Source organism: Zingiber officinale, chromosome 3A (assembly GCF_018446385.1).
Source record: "Zingiber officinale cultivar Zhangliang chromosome 3A, Zo_v1.1, whole genome shotgun sequence".
Lineage (NCBI taxonomy): Eukaryota > Viridiplantae > Streptophyta > Magnoliopsida > Zingiberales > Zingiberaceae > Zingiber > Zingiber officinale.
Window position 1 is genome coordinate 27,676,700 of NC_055990.1, and position 19,537 is coordinate 27,696,236.

The following is a 19,537-nucleotide window of genomic DNA, read 5'->3' on the forward strand; positions in this document are numbered from 1 at the left end:
TGGATGTTCTTCTAGACTATGGCAAGTTTAGCTGTTCGGTGTATGCAAGCTGCGGACCTTTCTGTAACTGCAATGATATGAGCAGCCCTTCTTGCAGTTGTGCCAGGGGTTACAGAGTGAGCTCCCAGACTGAGTGGGACCTTTCTTACTGTGATATTCACTACCATTCATAACAAGAACTGGAATGTGGCCAAATCCTAGTTCTTTATGATTGAAATGCTCAACGGAAGTTTGAAGAACCAGGAGGAGATGTTACTATGACAAATAAATCTTTCCTTTGAGTCTAATACAATACCATTTATCACTAAAACCCTAAAAAAAAGGGACCAAATTTCAAACCTCCAAGATTGGAAATTATTCACTAAATGCACACTAACATTATTTTTTCAAAAGAAAAAAAAACCCATAGCACTAGAAGAAACTTCATGCAAGGAAAGGAAAATGACTAGAGCACAAAGCAAAATGAAGCAAAGCTATGATTGCAATCTTGATTGATCTTGGATAAACCTTTGGAATTATTATTTGGCACTTTGGATTAGTCTAATATGGTGTTGTTTGTACATGTAGAATCACTTGTATGTCGAGATGCAGAGTTGAAGATTTCCTGTGAATGAGCTTGGCAATGACTTTGCAAACTCGCATAAACCTCTCGGTCATTAAAGCCATTGTATGAGACATTGATATATGTTTGTAGTAAGGCTACATTCAAGTATCACAATGAACCCAATGATGACGGAATGTTGCCTCCCAACTTGTTTATTCCAAAATGAACATCAATCAATCAATTTAACTTGTATAAGAAATCTAGAACTCCTCCACTAAATTGATTCTGTTGCAGTATCAATCGAGAGAGACCAGATAAGTTTCCAAGGTGTGCCGGTATTGTTCTATCATTGAATCCCAATTCTAATGCAAATAACTGTGACATTTTGATAATTCAAAAGGCAATGGACTGTACAAATTATTGTTGGACACATTCAAACGTTGAAGGTTGGCTAGGTTTCCTATTTATCGAGGTATTAGTCCATCAAAAGCTTATTCACTGACAAATTTATATCAGTGTGATTCACAATGTTCTCTACCGTTTGAGGAATTTGTCCAATGAGTTTGTTAAAACTTAAATTAGTACATGACAAATTTGAAATCATAAGAAAGTCTGGAATTGAGTCACTAAGATTATTTTGTCGAAGAGTCAACCTCTACAAACTCGAGCAATTTTTATTATAGTAAAAGATGATTACACTCATCCCAGGTGCTCCTCACAGCTCGTCTCTAGGTTATGTCAAGGGAAATAAATCACAAGGTCAGCTTATAGTCGACTGTCAAATTGACTAGGAGATGGGAAAAAAAATTTTCTCGAGGACATGCGACCATTGAGAAGAGCAATTTCCAACTCTTAAAGGTATTGTCCCATTAAGCATATTATTTCCCAATAATAAAAGTACCAATTGATTTCTAAAATCGATATGAGGAGGGATGGTGCCAACAAGACTGTTATTTGTAAAATCAACTTCCAGTTAAGTTGAGAAACGATCCTTGTAAATTGATTATAAAAGACGTAAATATTAGTCAAACTTTTCAACTCACATATGCCCACATGTAGTTGTCAAGAGAAGTTATATATATATATATTTGTCAAATTGGGATACTCCAAATTTCAATTGAAAACTCTCCATCAAATTATAACTAAAAAGTGAAAGGCATTCTGGATTTTTCAAATTCTCTTGGAACAATCCCTTCTAATTGATTCTCGGACAAGTATAACGAAGTTAAGGATCGACATTGGCCAATCTCAAGGGAATCAACCCTGATAAAGAGTTACTAGATAAGTAAAGATTCTCAAGCTTTGTCAACAAGCCAAGTTGACAGTATTCTTCCAGAGAAGTGATTGTCACATGTAAAAAAATTCTTTAAATTAGTGTAATTATCCAATACCATTGAAAGTTCACCGTCAAATTAGTTATAGGACAAAACTATTGAATAAGTGCGAATGGAGAAGAGGAGGAAGAGAAGAAACTCTATTGTGCATGAGACTTTAGTCCCATATTGGGAGTTTCTTGATATCTTTGTTGGTTTATATTGATTCACATACATTGAAGATGTGAACAAATGCATGGGGAGAGACTCTCTCACGCACGCGTGGGTGCGCAGGGGGGTGCAAATCTAGGGCTTGGATTGTAGTGAATCAAGTTGACTTGTGTGCGAGCTCTTTCATTATCTTATTTATAATTGATATGCACGAAAACTTCAATGTTTTTTTACAAATTTTTTGAATTCTTCAAATGTAGAAGAAAATACATCTTCTCAAAATATCTGCATTCCTCCAAACCATGATGCCCAATATCCTTAATTTTTCTCTCACATGAAATACCGTCCAAATTTTCAAAATATTTAATATATTCCACAAGGTCTTCCAAATTTCTCAAATTTACAAAGTTCTTAAAATTTGTTGCTCCCCCTTCAAAGTAACGTCGTCCCAGCTCCATTTGGTATATATTCACACCCATATTGGTCAACCTTGAGTAACCAATTTAGGATGCCTTCTATGCCTTTCGTATTTTCACCTCCTCAACCACCAATCATGTTTTCGAATGAAGCAAGAAGGACTACTATCGACCCATCTATCAACGACAAAGAACCTCTAACACCATCGTCTATTCCAACATCTTAGTGGTCACCACACTCATTACAAGAAGAGCGTGAAGTTGAACTGGAGAAAGATGATTCGAAATAAAGATTTTGGTCTCTTGATAAGACATGGTCCTTGCCAAGTTATGGACAACTATCAACACCAACACAGTCATTGGTAATGACTAGAAGGATCAAGTTTTTTTAAAAAAGTATAACTGATTACTACAACAAGTATCAGCCTATTGGAACTTTAAAGAGAAACTATCAGGTGCTAAAATCACTTTACTATAAGTTTGCACTGATGGTAAATAAATTTTCTGCTACCCATAATAATTTGTATACTCATCGTCAATGTAGATGGAGTGACAAGAATGTGTTGGAGAACACACTAATTATGTGGAAAGCCAACAATAAAAATAAGGATTTCAAGTATATGCATATGTGGAGGGTTCTCAAAGACTATGAGAAATATACTTCACAATCAATTGTGTTGATGTGGATGACTCTGAAGCCCACATTATCCATAGGGCAAAAGGTAGTGAAGAGGAAGGGCAAATCCAAAGTCAGAGAGTGACACATAATGGAACAAATTCTCAATAAAGAATGACAAGATATTAAAGAATATCAAATGGAAAAAATGTCGTTGCGAAAAGTTGAGATCTTTCATAAGGATTATGAAATTCTTATTAAGGATACTAGTGAGATGACACCAGGACAACGGACAACTTCGGATACATGAGAAAATGATTGAAAAAATTAAACAGAAACTGTGTTTAAATTTATTTTTAGATATTATTGTAATTTATGTGTAGATGTGTTTAAGTTTATTTTTAGATATTATTATAATTTATGTGTTTTTATTTGATGTATGGTAATATTTATGTATTTTTTTAATTATTAATGTTATTCCGAGTTTAGCATAGATTTAAATTTTATAAAAATTTAACTATATATAAGGTAAAATATGAAGGACAGATAAAAAAATATATAATGAAAAAATGTGGGACTCACGAAGAAGTTGTTGAGAGGTTTTTGATAGTGAACATATATATAGGGATTTTTTTTTTCTTTTGACATGGTGTTGACATGGTATTAAAGGAGCTCTTTGAGGGTGTCTATGACTTTGGATGCTCTTAGTTTCTACCGTGAAAGAAAGTACTATCGTACAACAAATCGACACGAGCACAGTGGCAAGGGGTTGAATCTTAGTGAAGTCGAGAAAAATATCCTTTCCTTAGTGACCAACTATAGTTTCCTGATTTACCTCCTTTGTGGGGCTGGCCGTGTGGGTTGCTGGGACGAAATTTAGAAATAAATATTTTAAACAAATAAAATATAATAACTTATAGAATTATAATTAATTGTATATTTATTACTAAATATAATACATTAATTACCAAATTTTAATTAAATCTAAATTTTAATTATTACCAATCTTAATCATTTTTAATTTATTTCTATTTATTATCAATCTTAAAATGTTAATTTTAAATATTTTCCAATCTTAAAAAATTCTTAATTTTTTCCCCTTTTAGTGTGTATGATCCAATCTATTTTTTTCTTAAGTTTTTATTTTTTTATTATTTTTCCTATTATATTTTTGCCTTCGTTAAAAAAAAATCATACTAAACGGACTGATATTAACATCAATTTAAATGTAATGTAAGCTACAGTCAATATTTATTGAAATTTCAAAATAATTTAATACCAAATTAATACAATATAAATTAATTTATAAAATATAATTATATTATACAAAATTATATTTTTATAATTTGTATTATACGTATTATGAAATAATAAAAATAAAATAAACGTGGACAAAGAAAGAAATTTCAAGGAAGTATTTCTTAGAAAATACATTTATTCGACTTGTTGCCATACCCGATTAAGGCCATTTCGACCAACTTAGAATGGAAACCGGCTAAAGGAGATTTTTAAATCTTGTTCTGTTCTTTTAGGTTTTACATAAGAAAATTTCTCACTTTGCTTTTATGAACCTCCTCAATGTAAATGTTAGAACTTGTTACTAATCCTCTAGTCTAATTCACTATAATTCATATCAAGGACTATGATCCTGTCCGAAAGTCGAAGAGATAGAAAGTTAGGGATATGACGCTCACGCTGACCTCCTGTGAATTCCGCGTGGACCTATAATACAGATTACGTCAGTACCGAGTCAGGAAAAGGGTTCTGACGCTCAAGTTAGTCACCGACTCAGATTTTGCACATGTGATACATGTTCCTTCTATTTTTCCAAGTAAAACCCTTCGCATGGCAATACCCATGTTATCCGCTTGACCTTTCATAAGTGGGCACATAATGAAACGACCATAATAAAGATGATTATTATCTATTCTTGACATAACTTATAAAAGACAGAGTAAATTTAAGTTTTCACGACTACTCTTAAATTATAAGTCTCAATCTTCATTTCTATAATGGTTCAAACTTTCTTATTGAGCTTTTTTTGATTTTACAGAACTCTCACGGACCTTACATTAGAATGCCCTAAAACAGTTTTACACAACTCATGACCAAAGGAACACTTGATTTCTTCACAACCTTTTTATATACCATTGATCAGGATTTCTTTCTTTCTTTTTTTTAATCTACGCAAGTTATTGTCCATGAAATTGATTAAAAAGTTTACAAGAACAATTGTGCCTGAAAAAAAGTGGTGCAAAGAGAGTACACTTACATTTTACCTCCTGAGATAGCTTCGAGAGCACATCAACAATTGGCTTCTTTCCTCGGCTTGGGCTTCATCCTAGCGAAGATGCTCCATGCAGCAGCCTTTGGCTTCCCGAGCTTCTCGATCTCCTTCTTCATGCCCAGGCATTCCTTCTCGAGGTCGATGATCCGCTGCCTCACGTCGACATTCCGCTCGCTCTCCCTTCGTTGCGCGTCGACGACCTCCGCTCGGGTTGCGCGGCTGGTGGTCTTTTGCAGCAAAAGGCTGGCCTGGGTTACACGGGCGGCGTTGGGGGGATTCTCCAGGTTGTCGGAGACGAAGAACCAGCTCGCGACCGAGGTTCGAAGGCGGAGCTGCTCGAAGAATAGCACTTGAACGATGACCCGGAGGGGGAGCCTCTCGTTCTGCGCGGCGTGGGTGCAGGCTTCCAGGGAGAGCTTTTGGCAGTTCATGAGCCGGCAGAGCTGCTCCTTCTCCGCCTCCGTGAGCCAAGGGTGCGACTGAAATGGGAGCCAAGATGTGAATTAGCAATCAGGGGATTGAAATTGGTGCGAAGTGAACTTTTTGGCTTTTACCTTGAGGTATATGTCGACGGCCCGATAGATGCCGTCGTCGAGAGGCCGGCCGTAGTCCGGCACGGCGGCCGTGAGTGCCATGAACTTGGGAGGCTTCAGATTCACGTCCGTAGACACCTCCGCCAAGTAACCGTCCACCAGCTTCGCCACTGCCGTCAGCGGCGTTAACGCCGGCGACGACGCCCCCGGCACCAGCTGCGCTTCGTCCACCACCCCCGACGACGCGACCGCCGGCGACTGGTCGATCTGCATAAAGTGGTCCAGAATCCTCTGCACGCAGTCGATGTCGTAGAGCGTCTCCACCGAATACCCCAAATTGGGGATCAGGATGTCCTCCAGAGTCGCCTCGTCCAGCTGCGACCCGATCCGCCGCTCTAGGTTTTCGCGGCACGAAGCGCTCGCCCGCAGGATCATGGCGGTGCGGAGCATGTTGAGGAGGAAGGTTGAGGTCGTCACGCCCTTGCGCATCGGGAGGAGATCCACGATCTCTTCGATGAACACCCTCTGGTCGCTCTCCGACGGCGCCGAGACCGGCTCGCCCTGGGCGGAGACGGCGCGGAAGCTCAGGTTGCGGCTGAGCCCCGGGAGGAACCTCTTGGCGTAGAACATTAGGGCTCCGGCTATGCTCTCCGGCTTCATCCCCTTCGCCTCCATCGCCAAGATGAGTCTTTTAAAAAGGGGCAAGCTGAGAAACAACACGTCTTCGTACCACCAGTCGGAGATCGACGCCGAGCTGGATGTCTTCGCCGGGACGATCCCGTTCCACGCCGGGACGCCCTCGTCCGGGCTCTTTGCGGCCGCCGGACATCCGAAGACGGTTGAATCCGCGCAAGCTTTGGAGGCGAGGGAGTTGATGCATCTGGAGACGATCTGAAGGTCCTCGGCTTGGGGGAGGACGCTCTCGCAGGCCTCGAGCGCCTTGGTGGAGTCCTTCCAGCTGGCGAAGATCTGGTCGAGAAATTTCTCGGTCTGGAAGATGAGGGTTTCGCCGGAGGCCCATGCAGAGGTGCTCGGCGGCGCAGCGGAGGGAGACGACGTTGAGGGCGTTGAGCTCGATTCGGACGTCGTAGCAGAACTTGGCAACGAGCTCGAAGGCCTTGGCGCCTCCGGGGATGTCGTGCAGCTGGAGGATGCAGGAGGAGTCCTTGCCTTCGCTGCCGCCGCCGCCGCCGCGGAACTCGCTGATTGCTTTCCTGAGGAGGCCGCTCCGGTTGAGTAGTGGAAACTGCACTAATTTGCTGGGTAAATTCCTTAACATAGCCGCATCAAATTTATATGTTTATCACCAAACTCTTTTTTTAATTAATAGTTAATAATTTTTAAAAGATAAAATAAATACTTCAATCTCGTATTTTTACATTCAAGAAAAAAAAATGTTAAAAACATTGGGAAAAAACTCAAAATAGTGCCCCAAATTAGCAAAACATTATATTATATAGGAGTCCCTTTCTCTTAAAAGAAAGTAAAAATTCAAATGAGCTCTCCTCTCAGGGCATCTACAATAATATTGAGAACGTGTTTAGCTCGGGATTATTTTTGATAATCTTAATTATTTATCTAAGATTATCAATGAAAATTTTATTTGATTTAAGTAATCGATGATTCTCAGGTAATGTTTCATGCCCAACATGTCAGCAAAAGAGGCATGCAACCCGGAATCGAAAAACTGAGGTTTTTTTATGCCGGATTAATGAATTTTTTTTACATAAAATATCCTCGAATAAGAGAAAAATGTGATAAAAAAGTAAAGAAAAAATAAAACAAATAAAAAATATAATAAAATAAAATAAAAAACTTTTTAAAAATAAAAAATTGTAAAAAAACATTAAAAATTAAAAAAATAGGAAAAAAACATTAAAAAAATTAAAAAAAATAAAAAAAATGGAAAAAAAATAAAAAAACATAGAAAATAGAAAAAAAACGTAAAAAAATTTAAAAAAATAAAAAACGTAAAAAATAATAAAAACAAAAACTAGAAAAAATATATAAAAAAAAATAAAAAAACATAAATTTTTTTTAAAAAAATATTTTTTAAAAAAAATTTAAAAATTTAAAAATTAAAAGAAATTAAAAAATTAAAAAAAACGTAGAGTTTAAATAATAATAATAATATATATGGTTAGTTTTGTAATTAAGGGTAATATAGTAAAATATTAAACTAGATTATTTATTAAAACCTTCAAACAAATAAGTTTTTATTGCATTACCTAAGTTGAACCAAATAATAATTGATTAAGATTATATATGATAACTTGAACCAAACGCACCATGAATATTTCTTCCAAATATTTGTGGTCCCCATGTTCACATCATCACTCAAATATCTCACTCCTCAAATATCTCAAATCTCACAATCAAATATCCCTTTAATCAAATATTTATAGGTCACACCTACCAAATATCTTACTCTCAAATTTCTCAAATTATATAATACAATATCTCAAAAAAGATAATCATTGCCCTTTATGGGGCCCACTTACATGCCACTTAGAATGAAATCATCTGGCATAAAGTTATGTTCAATGATTTTTATTCATCTCTCAATTATCCTCTACAATAAGAAATATTTGAGAGAAAAAATATTTAAAGAAATATCTCCTTCAAATATCTCTATTAGAGATGCCCTCATAATTTTATCTTAAACATACTATTTAGCATTATTGTAAAAGATAACAGGTACTTTTACCACGTGTGAAAGTTACCGGCTACAGCTGGTAGAAGTTGACCAGTAATAATTATATGGTGTAAAACTACCTTCTAAGCACTAACTTTTATAAGTTTGATGATCATTAAAATATATTCATTTAAAATATAATAAGTATTATAAAATACTCATCATTTAGTTTACAAATTGAAATATTATTTTAATTAAAATTACCATTCAGAAAAGTAAAAATAAAATAAAATAAAATCATCATTGTAAAGCTAACAAGTAACTTTTGTACATTATAAAACCTTTTCTATAAAATTGATCGTGATCATAATATTAATTTGAAATGCAATAAATATCATTAAGTTTCAATCATTTATTTTACTCATTAAAATATTATTTTAATCAAATTATCATTCAAAAAATAAAATCAAAATGATATAAAATTACTGTTGTAGTAAAAGTAAGTTGCTAGTTTCTATATGTGTAGATATTAACTTCTAGCTTTCACAATTATAGAAGCTAGTTGTTAATTTCTACATAATTGATCAAATAATGTAATATAGAAGTTAATTGTTAATTTTTACAAATTGTAAAAATTAGTTGCTAGTTTTATGACTAAATGATTAGGTAATAAAAGTATTTTAGATAGATCACTTTAAGGGGGGGCATTCATATGATTTTAATCAGAAATAAGGTAAAAACATAAATAATGGATGCCCATTTTATATTTACCCAAAAATATTTTGGCATTAATAAAATTTTAAAATAATATTTTTGTAAATTCAGATCATTAAAAACAAATTATAATACCTTGTGGAGATAGAAAGTCATCTCCCCTACTTCTATCACAACATCACTTGAAAGCTCATTTAAACATTTCCTGCCAAATTAAAACAAAAACAACAACATTAATTTCATTTTCAGCTATAAAAAATGCCAAAAAATAATGAAGTAAAAAAAACTTATATATATATATATGGTTGATATTACACTTAAATGCTATTTTGGATGAAATAAACAGATCTTAATAATGAAATATTTTCAACAGCAGATTTAATTGCTGAAAGAAAAAGGGGGGAACCAATAGAGATGTGAAATTAATAAAACTCACCATGTTTGGCCTTCAAGCTGGAAAGTCTCAGGTTTGCTGCCTATCGTCATGGAAGCCATAGTCTCTTGATTAGCTAACGTAGAAGAAGACGACTCTGTTCCTGCTGTAGCTGCTGTCGTCCATGCTAGAGAAAAGAAAGAAAGACAGAGAAATAGATTGCAGAGGAGGAATCCTAATTTGCAAGTTTTTGGATCTGAGTCCGAGTATTGAGGTGGAGCTGACACCAAATTATTCAATAATTTTATTTTATTTTATTTTGGAACATTTCAACTAATTATAGCTTTGGTGCTCATTTTTCACTAGATTATGCTTGGCTTAGAGATAGATTTGTTTCAAAGTATAAGAATTATTAGTAAGAACAATTAAATTATTTTTAGAACATTTGGTTGATAAACTTGAGATTTCTGAAGTCGTAATTTCACGTAAATTTATAATTTGATCACGCGACTACATCTATATTAATATTGTTTTTCTCTTTTACCGTAAAAAAACAGTTGTTGATCCAAAAGAACTTTGTAGATTTTCTATATAAAAAAAAATACTCAGAGAATACCATAAAATAATAATTATTTGACACAAATCTATATAAGTGGCAAAAAAACTGGCTACAAATCCACAATTCATGCACTCAAAACAACAAACTAAGAATATATAAGATTGAGCTAATTGTAAAGGGTCTTGGCCATCTGAACCCTCTGCGTCCTGCTTTTCATCTTAAATTGTTTTTCTTCACCCTTCTCGTTTTTTGTAATCGCTTTGGCTACGCGTTTAAGTTTCCGGAGGTTCTTGGATCTCGTCACTCGTCCAGCTTTCTTGATCTTCCTGATTCCAGCCAGCATGGGGCAAGACAGGAGAAATCACAAATGAGAAAGATTCAAAATGGTAACGAGCTAATGATATCTTCAAAAAGAAAGAGCAGCATAAGGAAAATAGAATCATTATATTGAATTATTACAACTAAGAATAGGAAACGGAATCATTTGAGAAAAATAGCAGCATAAGGAAAACTTGAGTAATAAGCCAATTTCTGCTGAGGTGAGCCACCAACCGCTTGTGCCACATGGACATAACTTCCTCAACTTACAAAACTGTCATGTCCAAGTGTCTTTGGCTTCCATTGGCTCCATGCCAAGTGGCAACCTATGCATGATAAATAGGCATGGTGGGTTCATTGGCAAGGCATCCAAGAGGGAGTGCCAAGAGAGTGCCAAAGGTGCAAGGGTGTGCCTAAGGAGTGTGCATTGTGAGCAAATTCGTGGGGAGTTTGCGAAGGCAAATTCTTGGATGCCTTGCCAATGAACCCACCATGCTTATTTATCATGTATAGGCGGCGGTTACAAAGGAGGTTACGTGGTGGTTACACCAACCACTTGTGCCACATGGACATAACTTCCTCAACTTACAAAACCGCCATGTCCAAGTGTCTTTGGCTTCCATTGGCTCCATGCCAAGTGGCAGCCTGCACCCATGTGCTTGCTCCATCATAATGCTGCATTGGATCCACGCCAAGTGTCAGCATGTTCCGCTTGTGCTTCGCCCCATGGCTTCACCGCATTGGTCCACGCCAAGTGTCAATCCGCACCCCTTGTGCTTGACCACGTCCTGGCTTTGTTGGCACCCACGAACAGTCCATCTGTCCGCCCAGTGTTCGCACAACGGCTCCAAGTCTTCGGCACCACGAATAGTCCATCTGTCCACCTTTGGCACCACGGGCAGTTCATCTATCCGCACCACGAACAGTCCACCTGTCCGCGTTTCTCCATGGCTCCGCTTCTTTGGCCCCGCGCCAAAGCATGTTTGCACGTCAAGTGCTCGGCCCACGGCTCCGTCTCTTTGGCCCCGCGCCAAAGCATGTTTGCACACCAAGTGCTCGGCCCACGGCTCGATCTCTTTGGCACCACGAACAAGTCCCGTCTGCTCGCTTCCTTGGCGCCACGAGCAAGTCCCTCTGCCCGCACCTTCGTTGCCATAGACAAGTCCGTCTGTCTACTCCGTCAGTAACACGAGCAATCCATTTGCCCGCACAACGGACAAGTCCCGTCTGTCCGCCTTTGCTGCTTCGGCATGCCCAGCACACATGCCTTGCTCGCCACAATGCCAAGTCTGCCACATGCACGACTTGGGCTTGGGTAGCACCCCGCGTGCTACCGTATCTGCAACATCGACATGGCTTGTGCACAGCCACGCCCGGATCATTGCCAAGCCTTGCTCAACTAAGGCTTGGGCTTTGGACAGCCCCATGCTGCTGCTCCACTGGCCGCTTGGCATGTCTAGCATACATGCCACGCCCGCTTCGCTGCTAAGTCCGCCTCCTGCAAACTTAGTCTTGGACAGCGCCCCGCGCACTGCCAATCTGCTCCTTGGCATGACTTTCGCCCATGCCACGCATGCTGGTTTGCCAAGTCCGCCTCCTGCAGACTTGGGTTTGGACAGTGCCCCGCGCACTGCCAATCTGCTGCTTGGCATGGCCTGCACCCATGCCATGTTTGCTGTTTTGCCAAGTCTTCCTCATGTAAGACTTGGGCTTGGGCAGCCCCGCGCCGTCGCTTGGCTTGGCATGCCTTGCGCGCATGCCACGCCTTGAATATTTGCCAAGTCTGCCTCCTGCCATACTTGGGCTTGGACAGCCCCGCGCCGCCCAAATGCTCCGCCCTTGGCATGTGCCCTGCGCACATGCCCAATAGGCTGGATCAAGGAGCAACGAGCCAATCCTTCATGTCCAACCTAGCCGCCAAACTTAAGGGGGTAACAAACCACCCCCACCCGATGAAGTCGACGCCCTCGTCGAACACTTCCGTTGGCGGGCCTCCTTCTTTGGCATCGTCCCCTTGACTTTGCCAACCTGCTCTAGTATACCTCCACGTTTCCTTCATTTTTGTTAGCATCAAAACCAACAATTGAATTCAGCAAATGTAAAGGATTAACCAAAGCAGCAACTTCCTCTTCGTGGCACTCCTCGTTCTCTACTGCCAAGAGAACATTTAACTTCTCTCGCTTGGGGCACTCCTGCACCAAGTGAGGCCCGTTGCATAGAAAACAGCCTTGACTCTTCAAGTTGTTGTTTCCTTGGGCTACAGAATGATCCTTCCCGCCATTCCGCCGACTGCTAGCCGCATCTTTCTTTCGTTCCACCTCCTTCGCCTTTCGATTCTTCATGACTTTGGGAGGGGAAGAAGTCTCCAAACTCTCCTTGTTGGAGTGAAAATTGGCCAAGGCATCCGCAGCAATGAAAGCACCAGGAAGATCCCGCACATTCTGCCTTCGAAGTTCAATTTGCGCCCACGGTTGCAAACCGTATAGAAAGTTGTAAAGTTTGTCCTCCTCGGACATGTTGGAAATATCCAACATCAAGGAAGTAAATTCCTTGACATAGTCTCAAACAGCTTTTAGCTAAGTTTTATGCTTAGAAATCAAGCACACTCAACTATCAGCTTCTTTTGATCTCACCATAAGTGTTGGTTACTTTTGAGACACTTTTAGACTAAAATTTCTTTGCTCAAAACCAGAACATGCAGGTTTCACTAGAAAAAGTACCTACCTAAATGGGGTTTCAATTCTTTCTATCAACATATTTACGATGGATGATCACTCTCTAAAATGGAATTACAGATAATTATTACCGCATCTTGTAATCTGAGAAAGTTCACTGTAGTCTTCTTCTATTTATATTGGAAAAAAAAACACAATTAGCTGGACCGAACTAAACTTGTAAGTAAACTTGTATTAACATTACGCTAAGAAATGACAATTATCAAAGTTAACCATAAACAGCAGGAGGAACAAGATCAAAGGATGAAAACAATTTTTAGTGGCCACTCAGGATCAATTGTCAAACATTGTATCAACAACTTTCAAGATTATATCTAAGAATACAAATAATATAAAGACCTTATGTTTTTTATGATGTTTTTAGAACACAGCCGGATACAGAATGAACTTGAAGGGAAATGCAGGAAAGCTTTGGATATTAAGCGTCATGGCATGGTCACACGTCAAAGGAGATTGAATTTGAGAGAATACAAGAACAAGTATAGCAGTAGCACTAATATATCTGACATTAAGCTCTAAATTTGAGAGAATACACGAACAAGTATAGCAGTAGGCCAGGAGCATTAATATATCTGATATTAAGCTCTAAATTTGAGAGAATACAAGAACAAGTATAGCAGTAGCACTAATATATCTGACATTAAGCTGTAAATAAATTAGAAAATACAACATGAGCCAATAGCGAACATGGCCATTAACACACTAACAAGCTTCTTTCATCACTTCAGATTGTAAAAACTGCAAGGAACAGGAATAGCAATGAGCATAAGGACTAACAAGTCTAAAACTTATTAAATTGCTGGTCAAACAATGTTTAGTTTATAAAAAATGAGTTCATAAACAAGAAAAAGTTGCTCAAACCCTAATATTTATCCTAAATGCTTTCATATTTTCATCTTTACATTACTGCTTATAGTTCATAACCAGTAAATTCAAAACATGTTTTATGATAAATACAAGAACATGAGACAAGAAAATTTTGGTAGAATCAACATGAAAAAGGGAGAATTAGAAAAATCCAATCCAAATTCGAAAATTGAAGCAAAACAAAAAAAAACTTTCATTCTGAGGTGTTGCTAACCTGTCGATGGCACCAATGAATGAATTTGAATTTTTCCCCTCGGACGTATCCATTTCTGTAATCGATTAACAAGAGACGAGAATGAGAAGGAAAAAAAAAACTAAATTGACTGCAAATAGAGTAGAACTGAGACAATGCACGAGTACAGACGTTGAGGAGCATCTGTGACTGCATCAGTGGAGACGTCGATCGACATGGCTCCGTCCTTGTTTAAATCGTTCTTGTTCTTGCCCCTCTTGTTGCGGTTCTTCGCCATGGCGGTAGATTGGAGGCTGGCTTCTAGGGTTTCTTCGCGTAGCACACAACACCGCAGCAACGGGATAAAGTGTTATATAGAAGCCCATTAAGGCCCAAAACATGATACTTTGGCCCACCAAATTTAGAAAGCCTGGCCGTTGTATTTGTCTTAAAATAAATCAACAATTATATGTACTATTTTGTCTTTAAGATGTTGACTTTGAAAAAAAAAATTCTCTTAACTTTTTTTGTTTCTTTTTGTTTGCTTTTTTGTCCATTCAGGTTTCCATATCTTACAACACAACTAATTTAAAAATATACAACATTTTTTCTAATTTATCCACTGGGTAAATCTGAAAGTACAAATGGCCTTACAGATAGAAACTTAATTATCCCACTAGTTTAAACATGGTGCTCATTGGTTTTGAAATTCGAACCTTCGGTGCATAAGATATTCATTGGGTGTCTTACCGTTCCGTCATGCTCGGGGCTCTAATATCTTTCGTTGATGATAAAAGATGAAGGCGTTATCTTAGTGGCCCCTTTAGGACGAGCCATACACTTTGGAAGAGGATAAATCACATTGATTTATCCAACCTTAATTTAGCGGCTTTCCTAGATAGAGGGATGAGATAATTTGAAACAGTATTTATATATGTCAGAAATCAAATCATATTTATCTAATAACAGAGGTATAAGGGCTTTATTTGATATAGATGAGATTAAGGTTATATTTGACATTTAAATCTTGGGCTTACACTATAATTGGATTACATGTTGAAATTTTATTCTTTTATTATTAAAATGGTATTAAATAAAATAATTAATTTTTGTAATGCAATCAAGATTAAATTATAAGACTGGTTATCCCTGACCAAATATAGTCTCATTACAACACACTTTATGAAAGAAAAAAATTGACATTGACATCACATAAAATAATTAATTTTGTAATACAATCAAGATTAAATTATAAGACTGATTATCCCTACCCAAATATAGTCTCATTACAACACACTTTATGAAAAAAATTGGCATTAAAGGAGAAGCTTCCTACTCCACCACTAATGCATATTGATTGGGGGTGCATAGCATGTTAGGGTTATGATTACAAACGGATTGAGCAACAGTTGAAACGATTAATCTCTACTGATACGATGAAATAGTAAGGCTTGAATTCCAATTCAGTTGACCTAAAAAATACTAGGTTAATAAATTGACTATTTTAATAGTTAGTAAAAATTTTCTCCAAAAATTAATCGACATAAATTGAATCCGTAAGTAAAAAAAAATAAAATATTTAAACACTGAATTTTAGTTTTAAATAGAATAAATATTTTAGTGGTTCTGAGTATCTATAAATTAGACTTCAAATTTATTCAAAACTAAAGAAAAAAATATCTAGCTTCAAAATTAGTCCACTAAAATTCAGACATTTAAATTATTAAAAAATAATTGAATCAATTAATTTTCCGATAGAATCACTAATTTAATACCAAACTAGTAAATTAAGTAGTAAGTAGTTGAATTTAATTCATATAAACTTTATTAAAACAAAACTTAGATAATTACCAAATAATTTAGTTTACTATCCTAAACAAGACAGCCTACCACAATAGTTTCAGAAATCTCCACACTTTTGGAATCAATTTATTTGATTGCCTTATTTAGTAAAATATTAATATAATAAAAAATAGGTCAATTTCACATTCTCAACATATTATTAATAATATAAATATATAAAATGCATCTTATAAAAAAAAATTGGCTTATATAATATCATAAATGTACAGTGAGTATTTATTTTAAGCAGAAAACTAAAGAAATAAAATTGTAATTATACCTTTATATAAATAATAAAAAAACCCACTAATTATTTCTTAATAGGAAAATCAAGGGCAATTTAGTCATTCCGCTGTACTGCTAATTGGTTGGAGCGTTGAAGTTCGAAACCAGGCGAAGCCAGTTAGAAAAAAAAAAACCATCCTATTCACTAATAATAACGAACGTATCTGTAGTCTTTGTGCCTAATGGCTCAATCGTACTTTTTGAGAATGTTTAGGGTTTTTAATTCTATCGGCCATTTTCTTTTCTCTTAAAAAAAAAAAATTGATGACAAAAGATGAATACGTGCTCCTGCCAATCAGTCTCAGGATCAACATGGAGGAGATAAATCACGGACGATTACTAGTCTTTGGAATAATGACTAACACATAAAGAAAATATTTATCTCAATTTTACCAAGATTCGAATCCCAAATTTCATTAATAACAACACCTCATGTGTTAGCCTTAAAAAAAAAAACAAATGTAACGACGAGAGAGAGAGAGAATTTGCCTGGAAATTTGAATCTTCCGTGGATCAGAGTTTTTTTTTTTTTTTTTGTTTCCATTGGGAGATCGCGGCTGTATGTGAAGCCCATTATCCTCGTCGGGTGGTAGAAATGAAGATTAGGGTCGTGATTATGAATTGAGTTGGAGTGATCGCTTTTCTTTTTTGGCCGCCGAATATTGTGGGAGAAGCAGATGCTTAAAGGAAAGATTTTTCAGTTTTTTGGGGGATTACAGTTGAGTTAGCCACCTCTTTCCCTGCTGAATCGGACCAGAATGGGGCGAGGTTCGGAAAGATGGCTGCTTTTGAGTTTTGACTATGGAGTCATAGGAGATCAGGAGTGGTTTGTATGATGTCGTCAACTGGCGCAATGGATGGCGACGGGTTCGGTCGGAGCACTCTGAGGTGATGCTGGATTCTATCAGGCAGAGGGATGAGCAGCCTAGGGATTTACCGCCAGTTTTGCCCGTTCGGCCAACCTCGAGGGGTCGCCTGCTCACTTCAAGGAGGCCCATGTCTGTAATGCCTAATTACGAAGACGTCGGTCCAAGAAGGTTAGAGGAGAAGGAAAAGGAGCGTACAGTTAGGAATGATAAGGATGTGGTGCTTAAAAGTGGAATTTTTGGCAGCAAGAGGATAACGAGGTCAGAGAGGATGGATGGATCTCCCTGTTTAGGAGTTCCAGAACTTAACAAGTTATGAGAAAAGGGTGCAGGTTTCCAATGTTTCAGCACTTATGCCAGGTAAAATGTTGGAATATGGCGATACCAACGCAATAGAGGTAATCCCTGGCTGCCCATGTTGAACATGAACTAAGTGCAAGATAGCATAGTAGATATAACATTCAAAAGCCATGTGTTCAGAGTTATTTCTTCGCTGATTGACCCCTTTTTTGTTCATTATTTTGTCACTTGGAGTTTCAGCTATGCTCTATTCGTTGGGCTAATCCCAATTAAGTCTTCTCATAATAGACTTTGGCATCAATAAAATTTTATCATCTTAATTTGCATAGTGTAGGTTATGGACACCATTAGAGTGATCTCAACCACCATCAGTAGTAATCTTTGTCATATTTTGTTGTTAAAAGTGGCACAAGGTATGAAAGTGGCTAAACAACGTGCCTTGTGGATCTAGTTGGCCAGAGTAGGTGTTACTTTTCCGTTGTTTGCACTGTGAGGCCTCCTTCTGGAGGTTAATGGGGATGATGTAAAATAGGCATCTAGTTGAAAGTTATGAAAATTCCCAGTAGCCAGGTGCTTCACAAGACTATCAATTCTGACCAACTCAAGCCTAAGGTTGGATGAAGAGCAAAATAACTTGAAGAACCTTTACCTGTATAAACCGAATCATATCTTTTCCTTTAGAAAAAGGCAACCATAAAGCATTCAGCTATAAAGTAGATAATTAGGGTATCTTTACTTTTCCTTTCTTGGTACATCATTTGAATTAGAATTGACCACTGAAAGTTTCTCTATTATTATTATTATATTCTCATATCCTTGTGTCTCCTAGATTTCGTGAATGCATTTAGATGGTAGATTTTATATTATATATTGATACAAGTTATAGCAAGCGGATCTAGAAGATGACGTGATAATCAAAGTCAAAGTCAAAGTCAAAGTTAAAGTGATGTGACGATCAAAATCAGGATAAAGGAGCCTTTCACACCTGGTTCTATTGATTACCCAACCTCAAAGTTCTCGAGTCCTGCACGAATGATCGTAAAGTAGGACGATCGTAAAGTTCTCGAGTCCTTCACTGAGTGACTAAGTTTCAATGGGATGTTGATTGCGACAAGACGTTCAAGGAGCTGAAGAATTATTTAGCTGCTTTGCCCATATTAGCTAAATCAATAGTGGGTGAAACTTTGTGAGTTTATTTATCAGCTAATGAGCATGTTATTGGTTCAGTGTTGGTGAGGCAGGATTGAAAAGAGTAACAATCTGTATATTTTTTGAGTCATTTATTAAAAGAAGTAGAGCGTCGTTACACTGCACTCGAGAAATTAGAGTATGAATTGGTCTTAGCTGCTTGAAGGTTGTGCCCTTATTTTTTATCGCAGTCAATCATCCTATTAACTAATAGCACTTTGGGTCGAGTGCTTGTCAACCTTGAGGCATCTGGAAGATTGATCAAATGGACAACTGAATTAGTAAGTATGACATACAATATCAACCTCGAGCAGCCATCAAAGCCTAGGCCCTAGCTGATTTCATAATAGAAATGCAAGGTCCTGAAACTGAGGAAACTTGGAAGATATATATTGATGGATCCTCTATCTAGCAGGGTAGTAGGATAGACATTCTTGTTATATCACCCAGGGAAGATCGAATGCAATTATCTGTTCGATTAAATTATTGAGCCACTAACAATGAAATGGAATATGAGGCATTAATAGCTGGATTGCAAGCTGCACGACACGTGAGAGTTGCTTGGGTCTTAATCTATTCAGATTCTCAGCTGGCAGCTCAACAATTATCCAACAATTTTGAGATCAACAATGAATAACTCAAATTATATGCAGAGACATTTGATAAGTTGAAGGCTGAATTTCAAGAAGTAATTATACAGAAGATTCCTCGTTCAGACAATCAAACATTAGATGAGTTAGTTAAATTAACTTTTGCCATAATTCCTTGGAATTTATATAAGCTTGTTGAGCAAACATTATTAG

At 37.2% G+C, this 19,537-nt stretch overlaps 1 protein-coding gene and 1 pseudogene across 1 annotated transcript; both read right to left on the minus strand.

Annotated features, from left to right (window-relative positions):
• Window positions 1-5,045: 5,045 nt before the first annotated feature.
• On the minus strand, window positions 5,046-9,739 carry LOC122051568 (annotated as a pseudogene).
• Window positions 9,740-10,207: 468 nt separating this feature from the next.
• On the minus strand, window positions 10,208-14,623 carry LOC122051569. The gene is made up of 3 exons (XM_042612762.1): window positions 14,446-14,623; window positions 14,296-14,350; window positions 10,208-10,487 (listed from the first exon to the last, which is right to left on the minus strand). Exons 1-3 carry the CDS (start codon window positions 14,549-14,551, stop codon window positions 10,328-10,330), a joined length of 321 nt encoding a protein of 106 aa, XP_042468696.1. The 5' UTR covers window positions 14,552-14,623; the 3' UTR covers window positions 10,208-10,327.
• Window positions 14,624-19,537: the final 4,914 nt, after the last annotated feature.

Excerpts from the sequence above, each read along its gene's own strand:
- LOC122051569 (XM_042612762.1), bottom strand. The coding sequence starts at position 14,551 with ATGGCGAAGAACCGCAACAAGAGGGGCAAGAACAAGAACGATTTAAAC. Across the intron at positions 14,351-14,445 it reads AGTCACAGATGCTCCTCAAC|AAATGGATACGTCCGAGGGG; the intron begins GTCTGTACTCGT and ends AATCGATTACAG. Across the intron at positions 10,488-14,295 it reads TTCATTGGTGCCATCGACAG|GAAGATCAAGAAAGCTGGAC; the intron begins GTTAGCAACACC and ends GGCTGGAATCAG.